The 22440-nt window shown below is 27.1% G+C and overlaps 1 protein-coding gene across 2 annotated transcripts in view; it reads right to left on the minus strand.

The window, feature by feature from the left end:
* Positions 1-22216, minus strand: part of LOC112683863 (GTPase-activating Rap/Ran-GAP domain-like protein 3) — a 196706-nt gene extending 174490 nt beyond the window's left edge. For both annotated transcript variants that reach the window (XR_003148622.1, XM_025555048.1), the window contains exons 1-3: positions 21945-22216; positions 9521-10067; positions 2531-2600 (exon numbers count right to left, since the gene is read on the minus strand). Coding sequence is in view for 1 of the 2 variants with exons in the window: in XM_025555048.1 (XP_025410833.1) it covers positions 2531-2600; positions 9521-9792 (342 nt within the window). In the remaining variant the exon portion in view is untranslated. The remainder of the gene's footprint in view (positions 1-2530; positions 2601-9520; positions 10068-21944) is intronic.
* Between the last annotated feature and the right edge of the window lie 224 nt (positions 22217-22440).

Raw genomic sequence — 22440 nt, forward strand, 5'->3', positions numbered from 1 at the left:
GGTCGAGCATTTACTGAGATCAACTTTTCAAGTTTACCTCTTGAGAAAAATATTGAAATAAAAAAAGAAGGTAGGACAATGCCAAATTTAAATATAATACAAATTAAAAAAACAAAATCCACAGAATTTAAAAGAAGTTTTAATACAGGCGTTTATTCAAAACATGATTGGTTATGTAGTTGTTCTAAAACGAACCGTTTGTTTTGTTTTTCTTAAATACTTTTTTGTCGTACTTCTGGTGATAAAAATTGGTTACAAAACGGAATAAATGATTTAGCTCATTTGAATGATGAAATTGGTACACACATAAAATCAAGTTCACATATAAATGCACATTTAAATCTTAAACTTTTGGATATACAAGATATAAGGAAAGAATTTTCAAATGCACTTAGTCTTAGTATACAAAAACATAATGAAACTGTAACTAACAACCAATATATTTTATCTAAACTTATTGATTGTATCAAATTTTGGGGTGCATTTGAACTTGCTCTTCGAGGGCATAAAGAGAAGTCAGATTCTGAAAATCCAAGAATATTTCGCGAACTTATTAATTTTAGTTCTGAATTAGATAATAATTTAAAATTACACCTTGAGCAATTCACAGTATTTAAAGGCCTTTCTAAAATAATTCAAAATGAAATGTTGAAATGTACACTATTTGTTATTCGACAAAATATTAAAAATGAAATAAAACACGCCGATTCCTTTTCTGTTATATCTGACAAAACAACAGATGTATCAGCACAATTTCAAATGTCCATAATATTTCGTTATATTTTATCCAATGGTACGCCAGTTGAGAGATTTTGGAGATTTTTTAATCCATCTGGACATGAAGCAAAATCACTATCAGAGTGCATAAAATATAACTTAAAAGATGTAACAGAAAACCACGACAAATTAATCTCGTAAAGTTATGATGGAGCTGCTGTGATGAGTGGTCGACTTTCCGGCGTTCAAAAACTCATAAAAGATGAATATAAAAATGCACACCTTGTTCATTGTTATACCCACCAGTTAAATTTAATCTTAAGTCAAGCTACAATGCACAACCGTGAAGTAAGAATTTTTTTTTCCAACTTGACTGACGTAACTATTTTTTTTTCTAATTCTCCGCAAAGAGTTGCCGTTTTGGATAAAGTTGTTAACCATAGAATCCCTCGAACAATGAATACTAGATGAAACTTCAAAAGCCGTATTGTTAATATTGTTTACGAAAATCGTGAGTTATTAGTAGAATGTATGGAAGAGAACGAAAATACATTTAATCAAAATATTGCAATTAATCAAGCGTGCGCTATTATACGTAAAATGTTAAATGATGAAAAATTTTTTGGTTTGAAACGTTTTGGTTAAATGTTTTTCATTATTTAATGCCACATGTAGATATATTATATTACCAGTTGCAAAAACGGAAAATTGACTCTATTGAGGTGAAAAAAGCCATTTCTCGATTTGAAGAAAATATTTAAAAAGAAAAACGAAATTTCGATAATTTCGATAATTTTCAAAATGAAATGCCAGGTGAAGTAACTTAATGTAGACAAAAAAGAAAACGTGATGATGATACACTACTTTCTAGAATTTTTGTTGCAAAAGAAGTCTGTGATTTTCTTATTGTCTGCGTTAAAGATAGGTTTGAATATAAAGCTCATTTAAACGCGTCTTTATTATTTATGTCCACTAAATTTCCTTTATATGAAAAAAGTTTTCCACAAACATATGTTGATGAAATATTTGAAGCTTACCATTTTTTAAACAAAAATTAACTGCAAAATGAATTGGAACTTATATATAAACGAACAAATTTTCATAGCATAATAGGTGCTGTTAATTTACTACAGTTTATTATTGATAACAACTTGAAACATATATTTTCAGAAAATTTAAACTTATACGTATTATAGCAACAATATCTATAACATCTGCAGAAGCAGAAAGATCATTTTCGACATTGAAGAGGATAAAAACATTACTTCGAAATAATATGGCAGAAGAGCGATTAATAGCATTAGCGATGTTATCGATTGAAAAGAAAATGGTGAATCAAATACCAAATTTTAATGAAGAAGTCATCAAAGTATTTATGAAGAAAAAAGACAGACGAATCAATTTGGAATACAAAAATATAACTACTGCATAATATTGTGTTAAAATTTATAATTATTGAACCATAATAGTCTTTGACTGAAGGCTAATAAAAATAAAAAAATAAAAAATTATAATTATATTCTATTACATATTATAACGGTATAATAATTATATTCAAACCAACATTTTTTTTAAAATTAATTGTTGTACAAGATACTTTATAAGTGTATAAGGTTTTGGCATCAAAGGTATCAAAAAATGTAATTTATTTTAATTATAAAAATCAACAGGAACTGATGGTAAGTTCAAAGTTGTCATAGTGGAAAAAAAGGAAATATTTGTGCCCCACCTTTAATAAACCCCACGAGCCGCTACTGATACTAAGAGATCTTTTCGGCGAACAACTATTATCAAAAAAATATACGTTACTCACCAACTCAACGGATCCATAATGACGTCTGCTAAACACTCCACGCCGAGATATGAGATCATTAGACGAAGACCTAAAAAGTAAAAAGTTACTTTCAATTAATATTTTTCATAATTTTCGATCGTTGAAAGATATATATTTGTATTTTATCCGTGGTAATATATTTGACGCCATTGACTGCACTTGAAATTTTACTAAAATAGTGGTCTCAAACTCAAATTACCAACGGGCCATATATATTTACGTCAAAGGTTCACGGGCAAAACCCATATTTTTTTTAACACATTTTAATATTAAATCTAAAATAAACAAAATAAATTAAGACAAAATGTATTTTTTTTATTGATTATAATCATGACAAAAATGGACATTGTAGTGTGTATTGATTTTTTCTTAATAATAATAATAATTTATTTTAATTTTCTAGCTGCAATTAACACTTGAAATTTCTTATTTTGTACCAGATTGTTAAAATATAAAATATATATATATAATGTATATGTGGTAACGTAATATGTAATAATTCCAAAAACTGTTATCACACAATTAGTTTATTTTTTTATTTTTATTCGTAGTTCATTATAAAAATATGAAATGTATGGGTACACGCACAAATCAGAACTCTAAGGATCCCTTACATCTGAACAATTATTTTCTTTATTTTATATTAGTTTAATTACATATTAATCAGAACACTGAGATATATCTAATACATTTAGCATAATAATTTTTATATTTGAACTGTATTATTTATTTGCAATAACTGATACTTTGGTTAGTCATAAATAAATACAAAAATTATCGAAGTTTCTATTAAAAATTAAATAATATTCAGCATGTTCTCATGAGTATTTTGGAATTAATTACTAGAAAAATGTTTATAATATATGCTTTAATGTAGTCATTTAAGTTATTGTGTAATAGTACATTATACTAGCTACTTATGACCCGAGATCTGACCTCAATTCAAAAATTAAATAATTTTCAATGAAAAACTATGAGTGTTATAAGTTCACTCATGGTAGGTAGATAAAACATTTTTCGTAATTCTAATTAATTCGTTAAACCTATAATTAATTTTATATGTGACGCTGAGATCGGAATGATATTAATTAATCGGCTTTAAGAAACGTTAAATTATATTATTTTTAAATTATCAATAAAACCAAGAGTTAGTATTGGCATCGCATCACAAAATCATATTTCTTGGATTTCTATTGATTATCAGATAGTTTAATGTGTGCCACAGCTTATGTTATATAATTTATAACTAAAATAGGATATGGTATTTTACGTACACGTAATATTATTATTTATATAAGCATTTATATTATAAGCGCTGAGTCTACCACGCCACTGTAAAATTATTATCAATGTGTGCTGAGTGAATTACCCCAAAAAACTGACTGCTAAACCCGAATGTAAAAGTACCTTCGTACATTTTTTGTTCAAGGTCTCTGCAAAATTAAATTTCACTTTAAAATAAAAATTCATACGCATACATCAAAATCTTCGAACGAGAAACAAATACATTTCACACCATCATGGGCTGCCACATTTCAGAAGATGTTTATAACTAAACTAATTTTTGATATTTAAAACTGTCTTCTTTGAATATTTATAGTTTTAAAAACAATGAAAATATGAGTTAATAGCTAATAGTTATAAAATAATTTATCCAAAAAGTTCTTTTTATCATTAAACTTTAATAAGACACCATTAAAACGGTGTTCATGGTTAACTCTCAAACATTGTTTTTTCCTTGTTATATCTACAGAATACAAGGAACAAATTATACTTTTCTTTAACAACATAAAACCAAAATATTTTGCATGAATTATCCCAACATAAAATTTTACTAATTAGGTTATACATATAATTGAATGCAAATGTTCTCAATAACACTGATTTATATTATTAACTTATTAAGAAATGGACGATTGTAAACTCCGCCAGTTTTATTGTGTTTTGCCTGTGAATCCTTTCATAGTCATCTGAGAAATTAATTTTATAAAAGTAAAAAAACAGTAAAACAGGTACTTATGGCCAGCGGCGGATTAGCCCGCCGGGATACCGGAAAGTTCCCGGTGGGCCGGTAGTCATATTATAATACTGGGCCGATGTACTTGAATTAAAAATAATTTATTTAAGTATATTATATTTAATTGTAAAATTGTGATAAAAATCTAGTGTAAACGTGATGTAAACAGTTCTACGAGCAATTAATCCATGAATAAATGAGACTTTTATGGAAAATTATTATTATTGGATGGTGTGCCGGTCTTACGGTAATTTTCCGGGCCGAAATATTTAGCTAATCCGCCGCTGCTTATGGCGGAGTTTACATGCAACCTAAGAAATACTGGTTAGTCCTTAACATTAACTACATGAAATAAAAGTAATATTTAATCTAAATAATCTAAAATGTATATTGTTTTAATGCTAAATAAAAATACTGGATGTTTATTAACATACCATGTATTAACATAAAATATTTTATCAACAGATATTCCTAAGATTGTTTTATCTGAATTTATAGCTAACGAAAGCAATTATTTTTTCAAATGAAAACTTAATTTTATTTATTTATTATTTTTTGTTTATTCTATAATTTCATTCAATAAAAATATGATAATATAATTAATTAATTTTAAAGACGATTTAGATCGACTATATAATTTAATTTTTATTCAAAAGATAATCATGTAATTTTGGGCACTAAATATGTCCTTCTTATCAATTAACGTTTTATAAATTCGTTCTGCAGACTAATGAGTCAAAATACATCAAAAATAGAAATATTAATAATCAAAATTAATATTTTAGAAATTCAAATCTAACCAAATGGGGATAACGTTCAATGTAATTTAATTAATAAATGTTGAACTATTGGGATAAAACTTTTACGATAGTTTTATTCCTTCGGATGAACAACATTATAATTAACTTGCTAATGTTGAAAATAAAATATATTTCCAACAAGCTCCTGAAAGTTATGAAATACCATACAGTTCTTACTACTAGAAAAATCAATAACATTAAATTTTCGAAAATAAATAAATAAAAATAACCATTTAATTTATATAACTAAGGATTAGTCCGTAAATTATACTAATATAATAATCAATCAAAACAAAATAGGCATCAACCAAAAACGAATAAATCAGTGTACCGTGTTCATTAAGTCTTAAACAATAATGTTTTAAATTATATTTAAAACAATATTTTATTCGAACACGCTTAGATTACGATGAAAAAGCTATCAGTTTTCATAAATATCTCAAGATTTTTAAATCCTCATGATATTTGCACATGTTGCAAATTTCGAATTATAAAATCGAGCGTTCAAAAGAAAATATCCAAGCACTTGAATGGATGAATGTTAACGCTTATATGCACTTTTATAACACAAATGGATAGATAAATTCAAATTTTCTACATGAATTAATATCGTAAAATATATAATTTTATGTACTCGAAAAAATTCATAAGTATTCACATTAATATGAATTAAAAAAAAAAAAGAAGTAGATAAAATATGGATTCCGCCTTTGATTTCAGTAATAAATATAAAGTAGATTCGCTGCAACTGTGTCATTATTTTTTAACGTAAATGGTTTTTATACCTTTATTTACTGTTATTGATTCAACCAGTTATTATTATAGAATGTGTTACATTATTTTTAAGTAAAAATATTTTTCAAAAACGAATATTATTATTAGAATTTATGTGAACTAGATATTTATAAATTATGTTTAATAAAATTATATTAAATTCACATTAATAAAATAAAAGAATTATCTTACGTTATTATAAAAAGTATATGTTAATGTTTAAATAAAGTTTATTATCATAAATATTGACTAGAAAATATATGATTAATATGTTTACCATACTCTTAGTAGTATAAAATAATTTTAATGTATGTTTTGGTTTTCTGTTGAGATTTATTTTAAGTATGAAACGTCCAACTATTTTTAAGACTTTTTTTTATGGACACTCAAAAATACCAAAATACAATAGTTGGTGAGGTAGAGAATAATAATAAAATATAAATGTTCTTAAATATTGGAAATAAGTTAACTTTTAGTATCGAAAAACAGAAGACCAGAATGAAGCTTAAACGAAGGACAGATGAATCAGTCTTAAAATAGCATATTTTACTTTTTTTGTAGGTAATTCTGAGTATCAAATTAAAATAGTAGTAGTAAAATTTTTAAGTTGGGTTGGAAACAATCTTCTGAAAAAAACTTATAAATATAACTATTGAATAAGCAAGTTAATTAAATTTCTCTGACTAGCTTATTAGCTTTAAAATTGAACTTAAGTATTACAATAAAATTTCTAATAAACTTTTATTATAAGCAGTGGCGTGCTTAGAGGGGGAGGTTAGAGGTTATATCCCCCCCATTGAGTTTGTTTCCTGTGGGATTAACTAATATGTTTTTTTGTAATAATACCTACATACCTAATTTCATATAACGTAATATTATTATTTTATTCTATAGGTGTCTCAAAAAGAACACACGATTTAAATCTTACAATAAACTTGATGAAGCAATGTGTGATTGAGTGATGGTAAATTTTATGGAGAAAATAATTGCCTGTAGGGCTAGTAGAGAGAGTCATATACCTGATATTGTTTTTCACTGTTAAACCTTAACTTCTTGAAGAACATGATTTATTTGTTAATTTTTTTTTAAAAAAAATAAATTTAATTTATAGCTGATTTAAATTCTACGTTATTTTTTAAATACCCAATATTATGTGCTATATTTACTATTTAGTATAAAGCACGTTTAGTATATTTAATGGCCGTTGTTTCATGAAAATTAATATAGGCAATCAAACATAAATTATGGTTGTACGATTATACAATATAAATCAATTGAAGCAATATTGTTATCGTTTTTTTATATTATATATTATTGACTAACCACCAAAAACGTAGTATAAAAATATTCATCAGTTAATCGTATAAATTGTGTTCTGCTGAAAATTATTAAGTATATTTTATCTACATATTTGAGTATTTTACATTTGTTTATTCAGTTAAAGTTTTTTATGATGTCAAAACGGGACGGAAAAATTGAATCATATTTTTCCAAAAAACCTAAAATGTTCAAATTGTAAGTTGATTAGATTAGCCTTGGTGAATATCTATCAAAATATACACTTGAAGATTGATGATGTTCTAAATGAACTGACACAAAAGCTAGGCTTTTAAATTTTCGCCTACAATAATTTAATGTTTATATATATTTTTTTATCAATTGTTTTGTATTTTTTTTTTAAATTGTTTGTAATTTAAAAGTAATAAAATAATTTAATCAATAAAATGTTTGATTGTATACTTATAAATAAGTAGGTATACTTTTGATACTCTAGCTACTCTTGTAGCTTTTGGTGGTATAATATAGTCACATTAAATTAATAAAATAGTAATTTGTAGCAAATTAAAATGTACTTTTAAGTTGAAGTTACAATTATTAAGATAATGATTAAAAAAAAGTTAGAAAAATGGCATTTTGAACGTAACGAAAAAATCTTATTAAAATGTACCAGGTTGAACTATTATATCCCTACCTAGATTTAGTTTGCACTCCACCACCAGATTACATTCTCTCCCTCATAGGAAATTCCTGGGTACGCCACTGATTATAAGTACTAACGGTGATAATATATATGAGTAAATTGTAGTGAAGTTAAGAAAGGACTTCTCTCAAAATTATTTGAAAAGTAATGTATTAAGTATATTAGTTTTCAACTATTATTATACTGTGACTTATATCTTAATTAACGATATGCATGGAATTTTAACTCAAATTGATTTCCTTAATTAACACTCTTATTATAGTTGTAGGATAATACAGTATACGATATTCAGGAAAATGAAATGTAAAGAATCTAATAAATATTTTAAATATACATTACTGAATCAAGTGTCATAATAAGTAATTAAACTGAATTTTAAATATAATATATGTTAATATATTTCAAATTGACATAATTTACTAAAATTTGTAAGCCCACGAAAAACACAAAAATTAAACTATACGTAATAAACTATGTTTGGTAGATATAATATTTCAATATGCAAATAACAACTGAAGATTTATTCCATTTAATGATAATAATATAATATAATGCAATGCAGACAATATCAGATTACAACAATAATCAGTTCAAAATAAATAATCAGAAACAATAATACAGTTATAATAAAGTATACCTACTATGAATTATAATTTTAATTTAACAGATATTAACATCTTTAATGATATACTACATTAAGATATATAAAAATCTGGCACATCGTGATTATAAAATTAAAATCTTACATTAACCCAACGTGTAATTTAAACATAAACAATTTTTTTATTTATAAGATTACATTTTAATGGCATTAAAATAAATAATAATGTATCATTAAACTAATTTATTTTCTCTAAAGAAAATAATGTAGTAGTCTAATAATACTTCATTTTCTATTACTAAAAAGTGGAACATTTACTAAGTTTAATAAATAAATTAATAATAGAAAAATATCTACATTAAAAGTATTCAGAAATTAAGACTACAATCGTTGAATTATAGAAATATTTTGGTTTTAATACTTCATACTAATGGCTAATTGTCTGTATATTTGTTTACTGTTTATATAGTCTCTATTAGAATAATTAAAATATATTCTACTAGATTTAAAGTTTAAAATTCAATAGTATTTAATATATTTAAATATTTTACTTATGTATGTAATTTTGTTTACAATTTACAAACGCTTTAATTTTTAGATTTATACTTATAAGTTGCTAAATCAAATACACCCAAAATATGATTATTTTGATTACTATTACGCGAAATAATATTGAACAGGATTAATCGTTAGCCAAAAAGCAGTTTATTAGGATTCCTATAAAATTCACCAAAATAAGTCAACGCTGTGTCCGAGAAAACGATAAACGAAAACGAAATAAACAGAAAATACTTACAACGCGGACGAGGCCCGCCTTCTGTTGAGATCTCTGGTTGGTATAGCGGCCGGGTGTAGGAGCGTGGCCAGGCCCAGCCGTTCGACGCACAGTGACCTAGACCGGTCCCTGGCGGTCACCGCAGTGACGTTCGCGGATGGAGTACGCTGCGGGGCAGCCGCGACGCTCAACCGCCGGCCACCGGGTAACGTGGACGGTGGGGGTGGCGGTACCGATTGCTGGTGGCCACAGTCCCGGTTTTCCACGCCCCGGAGCCGCGACACCAGCTTCATGGTGGCCGACGACGGTGGCCGTTCACTACCACCACCACCGTCGTATCCGTCGCCGGCGTCACCCGCTGTGGCACCACCGACGGATGACCGCCGACGCCACGATCGAGAACCCGTGTTGAAAATATTAATAAAAATTTTCACCCGACTAGTTATTTGGTATCAGCGCTTAGGGACGCCCTTTTTTAATCGGCGCTTTCGACTTTCGACTCTTTTCTACTGCTGTTACACCGTCATCGTCGTACACGTTAGTGTCTCTGCTCTGTTGGCAACGTCAACTGTTCGAAAAACACTTAATGGTTATTTCGTGAGACCACAGGCGCACGCAACGAGATCCAACCAAATTTATTTTTCATTAGGTAATATTTCAAGTGGCGGACATCCAACCAACCTAATCAGATTCGACCCGTCTAACCTACTCCAACTTAACCCATCCAACCTTACGCTCATTTTGGTTCGATTACCATGCGTAAATGGTAAAAATACCACTTGAGAAAAATACAAAAACATCGGTAGCAGATCTGGAAACGACTTTTTACGGAACTAGCAGGTTTTTCTTTAAAAAAAAAAAAAATTACTGTGTATATTGAAAATCCGTTGAAAAACAAATTTGGTGATATTACTTACAATATATTATATTATATATTATGCTACACAATTATTTACGATAATACCTGTATTCATACGAAATTAATTTTTAGAAAAAATTTTGTTTTTTAATAGAAAAATATTGTTGTTGAATCTTAGCTGAGGAATTTTAACTGTGAGTGAAATGTTAGTTAATAAATTCTGTAATTTTATGGTAATTTAATATGTTGCCCAATACCAAAATTCGCAATTTAATAACAGAAAACTAATTATTTATTATTGTTACTAATCAAAAGTCACATTTATTATTTATTTATTAGTGCAATATGGCTGAATAATTTCAAAACTAAAATTAAATAAAATTAATTATTGAAAAAAATAATTTTTCCTATACATACATCAGTATACTAAAATGTTGGCTTTTAAAATGATAAAACACTATTTAAAAATAATAACGGAATGTTTATATTGTAGTAATAATAAACATTTTTATAAATTCTTATAAAAGCATTAATTTAAAGGGCAGGTAAAATTGTATGGTATGACTATTATTATGGGCGCTGAATGTAGAAGTGGTTGGATTTTGAAAATAATGACATAAGAAATATAGATTTTTATATACAGTTCTAGATTATAAACATAGAATACAATAAAAAATGTATATTGATGTAGTGTTTTGAAATAGTATAAACCTAGGTACATAATTCGCATATAATATATATAAAATATTATGCTATATTAAATATAAATCATATTTTTCTACACTAAAATCTACCTTACAACTACATCGTACATACATGGAAAATAAAGCCCCATTGTGACTGCGGCCAAATACTAACTATCAGACACATTGTGGAGGAATCTCCTCAAACTAGAGACAAGGGAGAAATTGAGGGATTTTACAAGAGCGATGACGAAATAATAGATTTGTTGTCTAAGACTAACATTCGTCTTTAAATATATTATGAGCTGTTATTATTTTTCTTATTGTAAAATTTATTAGCATATTGTAAATCTATCTACCCTAGTTCTCGTCATTTTATTAATTTAATGTTTATTTATTTTTGTTTTTCATCAATATATTTACGCTATATATATATAAAAAAAAAAAATCTTTTAATTTACATTATAAAAGTATAATAGTATAAAATTGTCAGCTAAGAAAATCGTGAAAAAATAAGAATTCACCGGATAAATCAAGTTTTCTATGGAATGAATATGTCATTAGAACTTTAATTCAAAAATAAAAGGACATAAATATAAATTTATAACGATTAAATAATATCTATAGTTTCAATGTTTTTTAATATTTCATAGTTAAGTTCAAGGATATTTTTTTAATAATTTTTTCAATATACTTAAAAATAAATTTACTATCTGTGAATTCCTAATTTCATGAAATTTAATTATAGAATTTACTTATAAAGTGTAACTAAAAAGTTACGGAATATAGTGAAAATTACATAATTATGGTATTTTTCTAGTTGTAGAATTCAACAATTGTTATATACAACGTTACAATTAATCTTGGTTTCTAGCATGTTGTCATAGATTTAATATGGCATGAATCCTATAATTATTAAGGAATTATAGAATTTGTAGTTAAACTATATTATTATCATGTAATATTTTATACCTCATAATTAAATAACATAATAATACGATTATTTTTTATAGTTCTTAAAATGTATAAAAAAATTTTAAATTATCATGTAAGAGGTAGTAAGTAGATAATATTTATGATGTCAAACAGTTATTTTAGTATATAAACTAAAAATATATTAGGTAGATCAGGTATATAATTATCAAAAAGTAACAAAATCTTCTTAAAATATTTAAAAAAAATTAATTAATAGTAATAATATTAATTAAATCACAAACTTTGTAAAAAGATAACTATTTATTTAATATAAAAGCATATTTTGTATAATAGTTATATAGTTTTGAGGTTCTTGATTACTAATAATAATTCCATTAAATATGATGAAATAAATTGAAAATTATAATTATAAATATTATAGACATACATTGGTTAATACTTTTGATTTCATAGTAAATCTCATTAAACATAGAATTACAAACAAATAAGTTTCATGGTAATTCCTAAGTTTATGGTACGTACATATAAATATATAATTAAAATGTAATAGTAAAATACCTAATTTAAACATTAATCACGGGTGATAAATAATATTTGCTCTTGTTTAGAACTATAGGAAACAGATAGATTATATATTTTAGCTATTGTTATTGTATACGGTATTATATACATAAAGTAACAGTTATTAAATTAAAGTTACAATCATAAGTACACGCAATAGAAATTTAAATACACCATTTCGCCGAGAGTGTTATTAAATTCATGAATAATTAAAGATTTAATATAATACGAACAACGTGAACTTGTATTATTAAATGTTGTATAAATTTAGTTCCTTAATTTATTATAATAATTCAGATTGTTATAGTCATGCTTATGTGACAAGTCCATATAGATGTATTTGTATGTGTATAGTGTAAATAATATAAACATACACATATACACATAAATATTTATATATTTATAAAAGTACTCGTCAAAAGTATGTGAATACATATATCATGTATAATATTAGCATGTGTAATATAGTAACGATGACAAATTAAAAGCTAACAAAACAATTGAGAAGTTTCGAAAGATGAAACATCGAAATAATTAAACATTATATCTTCAAATTCGAGTAAATTGAGTGGTTTATGTATAACAAACTACCCTACGGGCTCGTACTGTATAACAAAATGCTATTTTAGTCACATCGAAATTTGTTAACCAAATCTTAAGGTGGATGTGTTGAACGGTTCCAATATTATAATTACTGCCCCGAAGAGTCACGTAATAATATAAGCATGGTATCCACAGCGTTTCTATTCGCAGTTACAATGTGCGTAGTAACAATGCACGTATTGCGATGTGCGAGAATTAATTAAGAGCTAAATTCAACAAAACAAATGTATAAATATAATATATTCAGAAAAAAAAAGTAAAAGAAAGAGAGTAAGAGAAAGAGAGGGAAGAGAACAATCACTCAGTGGTATGATGTGATATTAGAGGAACGTTAGATATTATTTTCTGGCATGAAACGTGCGTCGACATCTGAGAGAAAAAACAATCTGCGCTAGTCGTGTAAATCATTTCACGCGTATACGTCAAAATTCTGCGTAGGTGCTGCTTTTTATCTGTATCCGACGTGTTGTTGAAAACGTCGATAAGAAACAACGGTATATTGTGCACGCGTAATATATTAAACATACGTCAGTTTACGCTGCATGTGCGTGGTACAATACAAATCCATCTGATGAGGGGTGTGGCTAGAAAAATCTGAAATCGGCCGTTAAATGATCGGGAAACTCTCCGGTTGCGTGCGTGTCGGGTCTGTACGAGAAAGGAAAATCGCGAGACTGTGCGACGCGGGGCGCGTTAATGTTCTTCTTTTTTTTTCATTCTTATGAAGCTTACACCACAAGAATTAATAACGAATAACATGTTCAAAGGGGTTGCGGGACAGGCACGAGTGTGTGAAAAACATGGACGTAACTGTAAGGATGGCGGTGAGGAACGGTATAATGGAGACGGCGGAAGCACTGGTTGTGTATATATACTGTGCGACCGCAAACAAGTGTTGCTGCCAGCTGAGCTGAAATAATCCGTGAAACGGTATACAGCGAAAAGGACCCCATTTGTCATGTGTCGAGTGACGCGATAGAACGGGGCGAGGTGTAGAGTAGTAGTAACTCTAATTTGTGTCGGTTACGCCGCGAAGGACGAGACGAAGCACGCACAAGACGCTGCATTTCGAGGACGATTATTACCTTGGAATCCTCGGAATGTCCGATACGCATCCCGTAAGATGGCGCATTACAAATTTTCCGATGGAAAACTCTAGGTGATTGAGGTGAAGATGGCGGAGATGATTGTAGTGGTAGTTTTTATGATTATCGCGTTAACTTGGTAGTATAGTCAACGAAAACGATGCTAGACAAAAATCACAAGAATAAATAGTGATGTTTCAAAATATGATCTACGTTTTTAAACGTTCACAGTTTTCATAATGGTTGGGTGAAATTTTGTGGAGATGTAATAGGCACAAAATAACAGAAAATATTTGGATTAAAAAATATAGTAAACGAAGAAAATACATTTTTCGAGAAACTAATTGCTTGAATGGAAATTAATGTTTCTGTAGCTATAGTTTGTACAATTTAACGTTAATTAATTTTTAATGGACGCTAGTAGAAATTAGATGCATATTATACAACACAGTAACAATTGACTTGTGAAAATAGTTATATATAATATGATAATTAGTTGGGTTAACTATCATAGAAGACCGATACGAGATAGCAAAATATCTCAAGTCGAACAATTTTAAAAAAAATTCCGAAATTACATTTCCAATAAGACTAAATATTTATTAAGTTCATAATTAATTATAATATTAAATTTAGTAAAATAGAAAGTGATTTTCAATATTCGTAATAAAATATTTCCAGGGAAAATTTTTTTAAAAATATATTGTTTTTAAATAAAAAATTAATTAGTATTAAGATCAACTCAACCGAAATAGGTTCAAAAACCTAGATTATTTACTTGGATCAAATCCAAATAAAAATAATCTAATTCTTAACGTTCTAATATGAAATGATTTATTTAAAAAATACAATGCAATATTTTTTATTTTTAGTATCCAACTACTAATCTTTTTCTAAATATACATTATTTAAAAAATTTAGTTTATTAAAATTATTTTATCTTTGATTTACTTTTATCTAAACTATTAAACCTAAAGAATGTTACTTATAAATGTTTTATACTTAATTGATTTCCAAACAATTTTGAATGAAAAAAAAAAAGTAATAAATTATTTTTAATGAAATCTTCACAATTTTAGTGAATTTGAAAACCACTCATAGTCGTTTACGAACGAAATAATTGATAATATATTATTGATTTTGAACTTAATAATATAATATACCAATAGTATGATGTGAAAATATGATCCAAATAAAACAAATATCACCGTATCAATAATCAGTAGATCTATCACTCCGGAATTCTGTTTTAAAATATTTATAATATTATATTTTATATATCTTTTAAATAATTATAAATTTCAAAATACTATTTTCAATAAACAACATATATATTTTTATAAGCCACGATACTACGATACATTTTATGTATACACAGATTGAATAGTAAGAATTTAATAACTCACCAAATGAATTATTAAATAAATGGAAATCGACAACTTTATAATAAGTTTAACTAATGGAAATTAAAATAATGATGCAAATTTAAAAATATAAAATTTATTTTTTGTAAATGAAAAAATAAATCTAATCTATGATGTTTTAATAATTAAAAAAAAAAAAAATTATTAGTAATTTCACAGTTAATACCTTTTTCTTGTTAATTTATTTAAATATTAGTGGTAGTCCCGCCACAACACGGAAACACTGTTAGGTATTCTTCAAGTGGTGGTGAAATGAATGTATAAATATTAAATTAAAATTAATTATATTTGATTGGTAGTATTATTGTTTTGTATTATCGTACCAATCATTTATCATAAAAATCATTAAATAGGAATTTCATAATTTAAATATATATATTTATTATATAATTTAAAATATCCGATTTTCAAAAAAAAAAAAAAAAAAATCTTTAAACTAATTTTATATACTTGTCTTTGATTGGTTAAATTTAAATTTTAGAAGATGTTAATATTTCAATTCAACAATTTATAACTTAAAAAATAAAATCCTAATTTGAAATTAATTTTTATGTATCCACAAATGTAATTTTGGTTGTCATTAACAACGTAATATTTTTACGGTAGAAATAAATTGAGTTTATGAGTTTTATAAAAAATTAAACAAATTAATTAAAATAATTATCGTTATTGTAAACGAGCGTATGTCGTTTAATATAATTTACAAATACGTTATTGGTATAGAAGAATAGAATTACTAATACGAGTACATTCCCTGTTATCCGTTGGCAATTAAAACACTATCAAAGCCGCTATTCATTATTAGCATATCAGTATATCAAGTCACATATTTAAATTGGGCTAACTACCCATGTATAATTGTTATTATATAGTGTTATTTATGATAATATTGTTCTTTTAAAATAAAGAATTTACTATAGCTATACATTTAACAGATACCCGCTAACTGGCACACATACAATCGAGGACATATTAAGGATAGGGGACATCAATATAAAATAATTTTCTCAGCATTATTCGAAAACGCAAATAACTGTTTTGTGGTAAAATACTTTTTAGTCTAAATTAAGTTGAAAAATATTATTAATAATTATTAAGTGATTCAAATCGTTTTTAAATACTAATAACATACACAAAATAAAAAACTACTCAAATAAACATTGTAATATATTATTAAATATGCAAGGATAATTAAAGAATTTTATTTGTTTGAGCTATAATCAATTAATAGTAGATAGATATTTGTAGTACAACAATTATATATTATCTCTATTAAGGTTATTTTTTTTTCAAAATAATTATATTTGTATACTATTTATATCGAACAGTTTAATTTTGTAGTTTACAGTTTATTTATACAATAATATTTCTTCTTAAGGTCCATACAAGTATCATTTTTTGACAAGTGAATGAATGGAATTTTTGTGATGCAATCTGATTTTGAAAACCTAAAAAATTGCATATAAGAACCATTTTGAAATTTTCATTTCTATGTGTTTTTTACGAAGAAAACTCAAACCTACACTTTATTTATTTATTCGTTTTTCACACACTAACACTACACACACACACAACATATTTGTTTTCTTGGAAGGTTTAAGTACTGAAATAATGAGAAAAATATAATAACAACATTTTAAAACCATAACTTTAGGAAAAAAAATGAAGTAATAATTAGGAAAAACTTTGTAACAATAAATTTACATTAAACGTATACATTGAATAAAAATTTTAATATAAAAAAAATTGAATTTAGTCACTTTAAAACTATTTAACATAAAACGTGTAAATAAGTATAATATGAACTAAGAGTTCATCAATTTTTTATGAAAACTGTTAAATTACAAATTATTATACTGCAGAATCATATTTCAAAAAACGACTTCTACATTTTTGCTTGATTTTTTTTTTTTTTAAATAATAAGTATTATAAATATATCATTAAACTAAGTTTGAATAAATTTTAATAGTTTTGAGAAAGTTAAGATATTTTCTTAATCCATACTCAGTGGGAACAATATCGATCTATCCAATCAAATTATATTAAACATAAAAATATTTCATTTTTATTTTTTTAGAAATATGACTTATGATATTTATTTAAAATTAAAAATGTCTGTAAACTCCTTGATTTTATCTATATTAGTTTTATGTTATACATAAATAGACGATGGGCGTATAAAATATTTTATTTATCCTTAAAACATCACGCCAGACTTACAATACATTTTCAGAATCTGTATTTCAACTACAATGTAAAACATAAATAATATTAAAAATAACACTAAAATTTAAAGTAAACACGCATTCGACAGTTATACAACATTTAATTTTAATGACATACATTGCAGAACGAGTAAATACGGTATGTAATGAGCGTATGTCTATGTCACATAAACACTCATGGCAAATATTAAAATACTTATCTGAACAGCATTTAGGCATAATGAGTGTCATTCAAACGATTAATTGAGTTTAAACATTTATTTTTTTATGAGAATATAATATGTATATCATTTTATATGTACGCATAGGAAAATATACATTTAATAGAGACAATTTAATCGTGAATAAGATATTTTTCTAGAATGAGTAGAATAAGAATAATAAAAAGCATACATCTTATTAGTTTAGCAATATAACGTTTTATTCATAAAAAAATTTTTTTGGTGAATTTTACTTTTCATTCTTACGCATATTAAATACATTTTTACATTATTATGAAACCATTGAATTAATATACTTCAACACTTTTTACTTATATTTTATAATTTTATAATTAAACACTTGTGGGTTGTAATAAAATCATTACCTGGGTTTGATTCAAAAATTAAAAAAATTAACTAGTAGAGCAATAAAATCTTGAGATGTACAAAAACTTTATACAGATTTTATTAAAACTAGGTAAAGAGACTGAAAAATATAAAGAACACTAGATTATAAAATATATGAGTATTTTTAGTTTAATTTGCACATAAATAATTATGCTTATCCAATATTGGTAGCTAAAATTTAAAAATTCATAGCTTTATACTATTACACATACTATTACTTTATATTTTTTAAATACATATATTATAATATTGTTATAATGTTATAATATACAGAGTTAATTGTAGTGTATTTTTTCAAAGTCTGGTTAGTGGAAAATGTAACGGTATATATGTCTATGTTTCACAGTATATTCATTGTTGGTACCTTTTAAGGAGTATTCTGTGACTATACAAGTTTTATTTCTCAAACGGGAACATTTCTTCAATTATACAATTTATTTTTCTGGAATTTAATATGTTATAAAAGCAGTTTATATAGACCCCTCATTCTGGATATGAAAACATTCATAACTTTTTAAATTTAAAACCATTAAAATGTATAAAAAAAAACAATGTTATATGACTTTCTTATTCAAATTACAACAAAATTTCAAATTCAATAAAATAGAAAAATCTTCCCTTTTAATCAATATTACTTAAAAAATTAATAAATATAACATTCAAAATAATGAATTATTTCATTAAAAACAATGTTCTCAAAACTATACGTATTTTTGTAACCTACACCTGTAAATATTTTTCTACGAATAATTATAGTGAAAATTAATAAAAATTTAATGAAAAACATTATAGTGAATTCTTCATAAGTAAATTGTAATAACTATAAAAACAAGGGTTTATATTGTTACCGTGTTACATTAACAATTTGAAATATCTAAGAATTATATAATATGTAACTTATCCTTTTAGAATTGATTACGAGAATGATATGACACATCCATTTATTTTCATAAACTCAATTATTATGGTGTTGATAATTCGGCGCGTAAAACAGTCGATGATATTGAGACTTATTAAATAGAGGTTTATTTTAAAATCAAAATGAATAGGGTATACTTCAATTTCAAAAAAATATAAAAGTCGTCCGAGGTATACAGAGGAAAATACTAAAGAGCAAGAACCGTGAACGAATAATCTAAAAGTTTAATTAATATGTATAAACCTAGTAGTTTTCAAAAATATCCAAATCTCGAGGGGCCAAGGATAGTTATATATCGCGAGATGTTAAAATCGCTTTTAACTCCCAGCAACGGCCGCATCACACTAAATAGTCACATAACAGTGCGATTTCTTTATAAAACGTTCGTCTTTTCTAGATGATTATTAATAATAATAACTTACATTTCCAGAAAAGCACTGCGGTATTAACACACGTCACCATGTGAAGAATATATTGTCTTTTCACGTAGAAAAGTACTAGGGTATATTACTAACAAGTACTATAGTAAGTACTAAGTTATACCTGCATATATAATATGATATTCTCGGAATGGAATACTGTAATACAATAAAATTTCTCCCGTGACGCAAATTCAATATCGTTCAATATGACAGCGAAAGAAAAATACGCAACTAGCTCAAGCTATTTACGATGATAGTTAAAATAATGCTAGACCAAAAAAAAAAAAAACTAAAACGTGTCCTCTTAGAAATACCACAGTCAGATGAAAATTTAATTTATTTTTTCATTTACAAACAAGCTGTTGCAAAAATTATTGGACACGTACGCCTGACACGAAGTATTGAAGCTTTTTTTGATTGTATAATTTGTTTACGCTTTCTAACATCGCATTTTCCATTAAACACGAAGATAACGATAAAATAGTTGGAAATCGTTCTCCCGTCAGAGTAAACCTTAAATGGTTAAGAAAATTTAATACAAAATGAAAAACAAAATTTACGGAACATGTGGCACTCAAACGCGCGCAGACGTTACTGGACAGCTGCATGTGAACGTAAAATAAATTTATGTCCCAGTGGACCAGTCTCACAGGCGTTACGATTGGATTTTTTTAATTTTTTTTTTATTTTAAATCATTAATTTTACACCAAGCGGTACTGCAGCGTCCATATAACACTTTTACAGTTTGGAATCTGTATAATACTTGAAAATTAACAAAAGTAAAATGTCAAGGGAGTAAAACTTCCGAAAGCCTTCTCTAGGGAGCCCGTCAAAAAGTTTTCGTTATCCTTACATTACCACAAGAACACGATTACCCTTACACGATTTAAAGCCTACATCTACCTGTTCGAACATCACCATTGCCTTAATTGAGAATTTTTACAAAATGCATCAATACTATACGCATTTGTTTTTTAAATTATTTATTTAGCACATCACTGTGAAAAAAACATAGGAACAAAAAGGGTTCATTCAAAAAAACAATTTTTTTGAAACATATTACTTCTAATCAAGAAGTCATCTATAAACCTCACTCCTCAGAAGTAAATCAAGAGAAATCAAGGTTAACACCAAATATCCAACACGGAAATTCGTGAAATGAAATATATTTAATATTTATTTATTGAATAAAATTTATAGGTATTGATATATATATATTGCTACTGTATAATAAATGCCGATCGATTTTATACTTAAGATGCTCTTACACTAGATCCGCAGTGGCCGGCCGACTGAACCGAAAGAAACATAGATTCAGTTATACATATGAGTTTATTTATCAATAATTTCACATTTGGTGTTATGGTGACTTGATATTATCGTTAATGAACGTTTACCTAGTTTTAAGTATTTTTTAGTATAGTTTAACGTCGAAAGTGTTAAAAAATATGTGATACTATCTGTTATTTAACAACCATTTAACATAAGTTTTGCGTTGTGTAGTCGAAAGTATTATAGTAATCCTGTAATTGTACATACACCAAGTGTGTTTGAGAATTGTGAAAATGTCTTCAAAATTCGAAAAAGAAAGATCCAAAAAATGTAGTGGTTGTGGAAAAACAAAATTGGAATCAAAAATCACGACATAGTATTATAATCTATTAAACTAGAATAAGATTAATAGTCTGAAATGAAAATTCGGGAACATTCAAGGGAACATTCAATGGAACATTCGGACATTCGGGAACACTACAATGAATGCAGCAGGTACACCTGAAAAATTCAGCCCGAATATATTTTGGTTCGGGTCCAGTGTAGGTATGCGTGGTTTTAGATTTCGATTGTAATTGAAAAGCGAACAAATAAAGTAACGGAAAAAAAATAATAATAATCGTGATCGAATATTGGGTTCGCTATGGAAAAACTAATAAGTGTAAGGTGTTCGTATAGTACGAAAATGCGTGTTGACCGCAAAACCTGACCGATGAATTGTACAAAACCTGTCAGAGGATAAAAATAAAATAAAATAATGGGAAGTGAGAATATTACATGAATTACAATATTCCTAGTGAATTGCCGAGAACGATTCTCGAAATAACGTTATAGTATTCTACGTACTTATTTATTATTGTTTTTTTTTTTTTTTGTTTTTACGAAAAAATGTACAGCGGTGGTGTAATGTCGAACGACAAACGATCACGCAACCAATGACGGCGGTAATGCGTATTGTACGTAAACGAGTTTCGACGGGCGAAGCAACAGTGATCACGTGGCGTTCGCGGAAACCGACTGACGACGTAGGGAACGCGAAAGCATTGTGGCGGTGACGCGCGAGCGAACCAGCTTCGACTGACGACCGCGGACGACGGGTTCGCACTGGAAGAGCACGTGTGCGTGACGCCGGCGACTTTACCGCGACGAGAGCACGCGGCCGCCGCGACTTCCGCCTACTGCCACCTAGTGGACTTCCATCTACTGCCACCTGGTGGACCGCGGCCACCGGCCACCCACCGATATGGGCGCGGTCTCACGCCAAATTCCACCGGCAGACATCGCCAACGTTCCAGAACGGCGGATCATTGGCGTAACCTGGATTGGTTTTCTTTTGTTTGGG

Source organism: Sipha flava, unplaced genomic scaffold (assembly GCF_003268045.1).
Source record: "Sipha flava isolate LNK unplaced genomic scaffold, YSA_version1 236_pilon_pilon, whole genome shotgun sequence".
Classification (NCBI taxonomy): domain Eukaryota; kingdom Metazoa; phylum Arthropoda; class Insecta; order Hemiptera; family Aphididae; genus Sipha; species Sipha flava.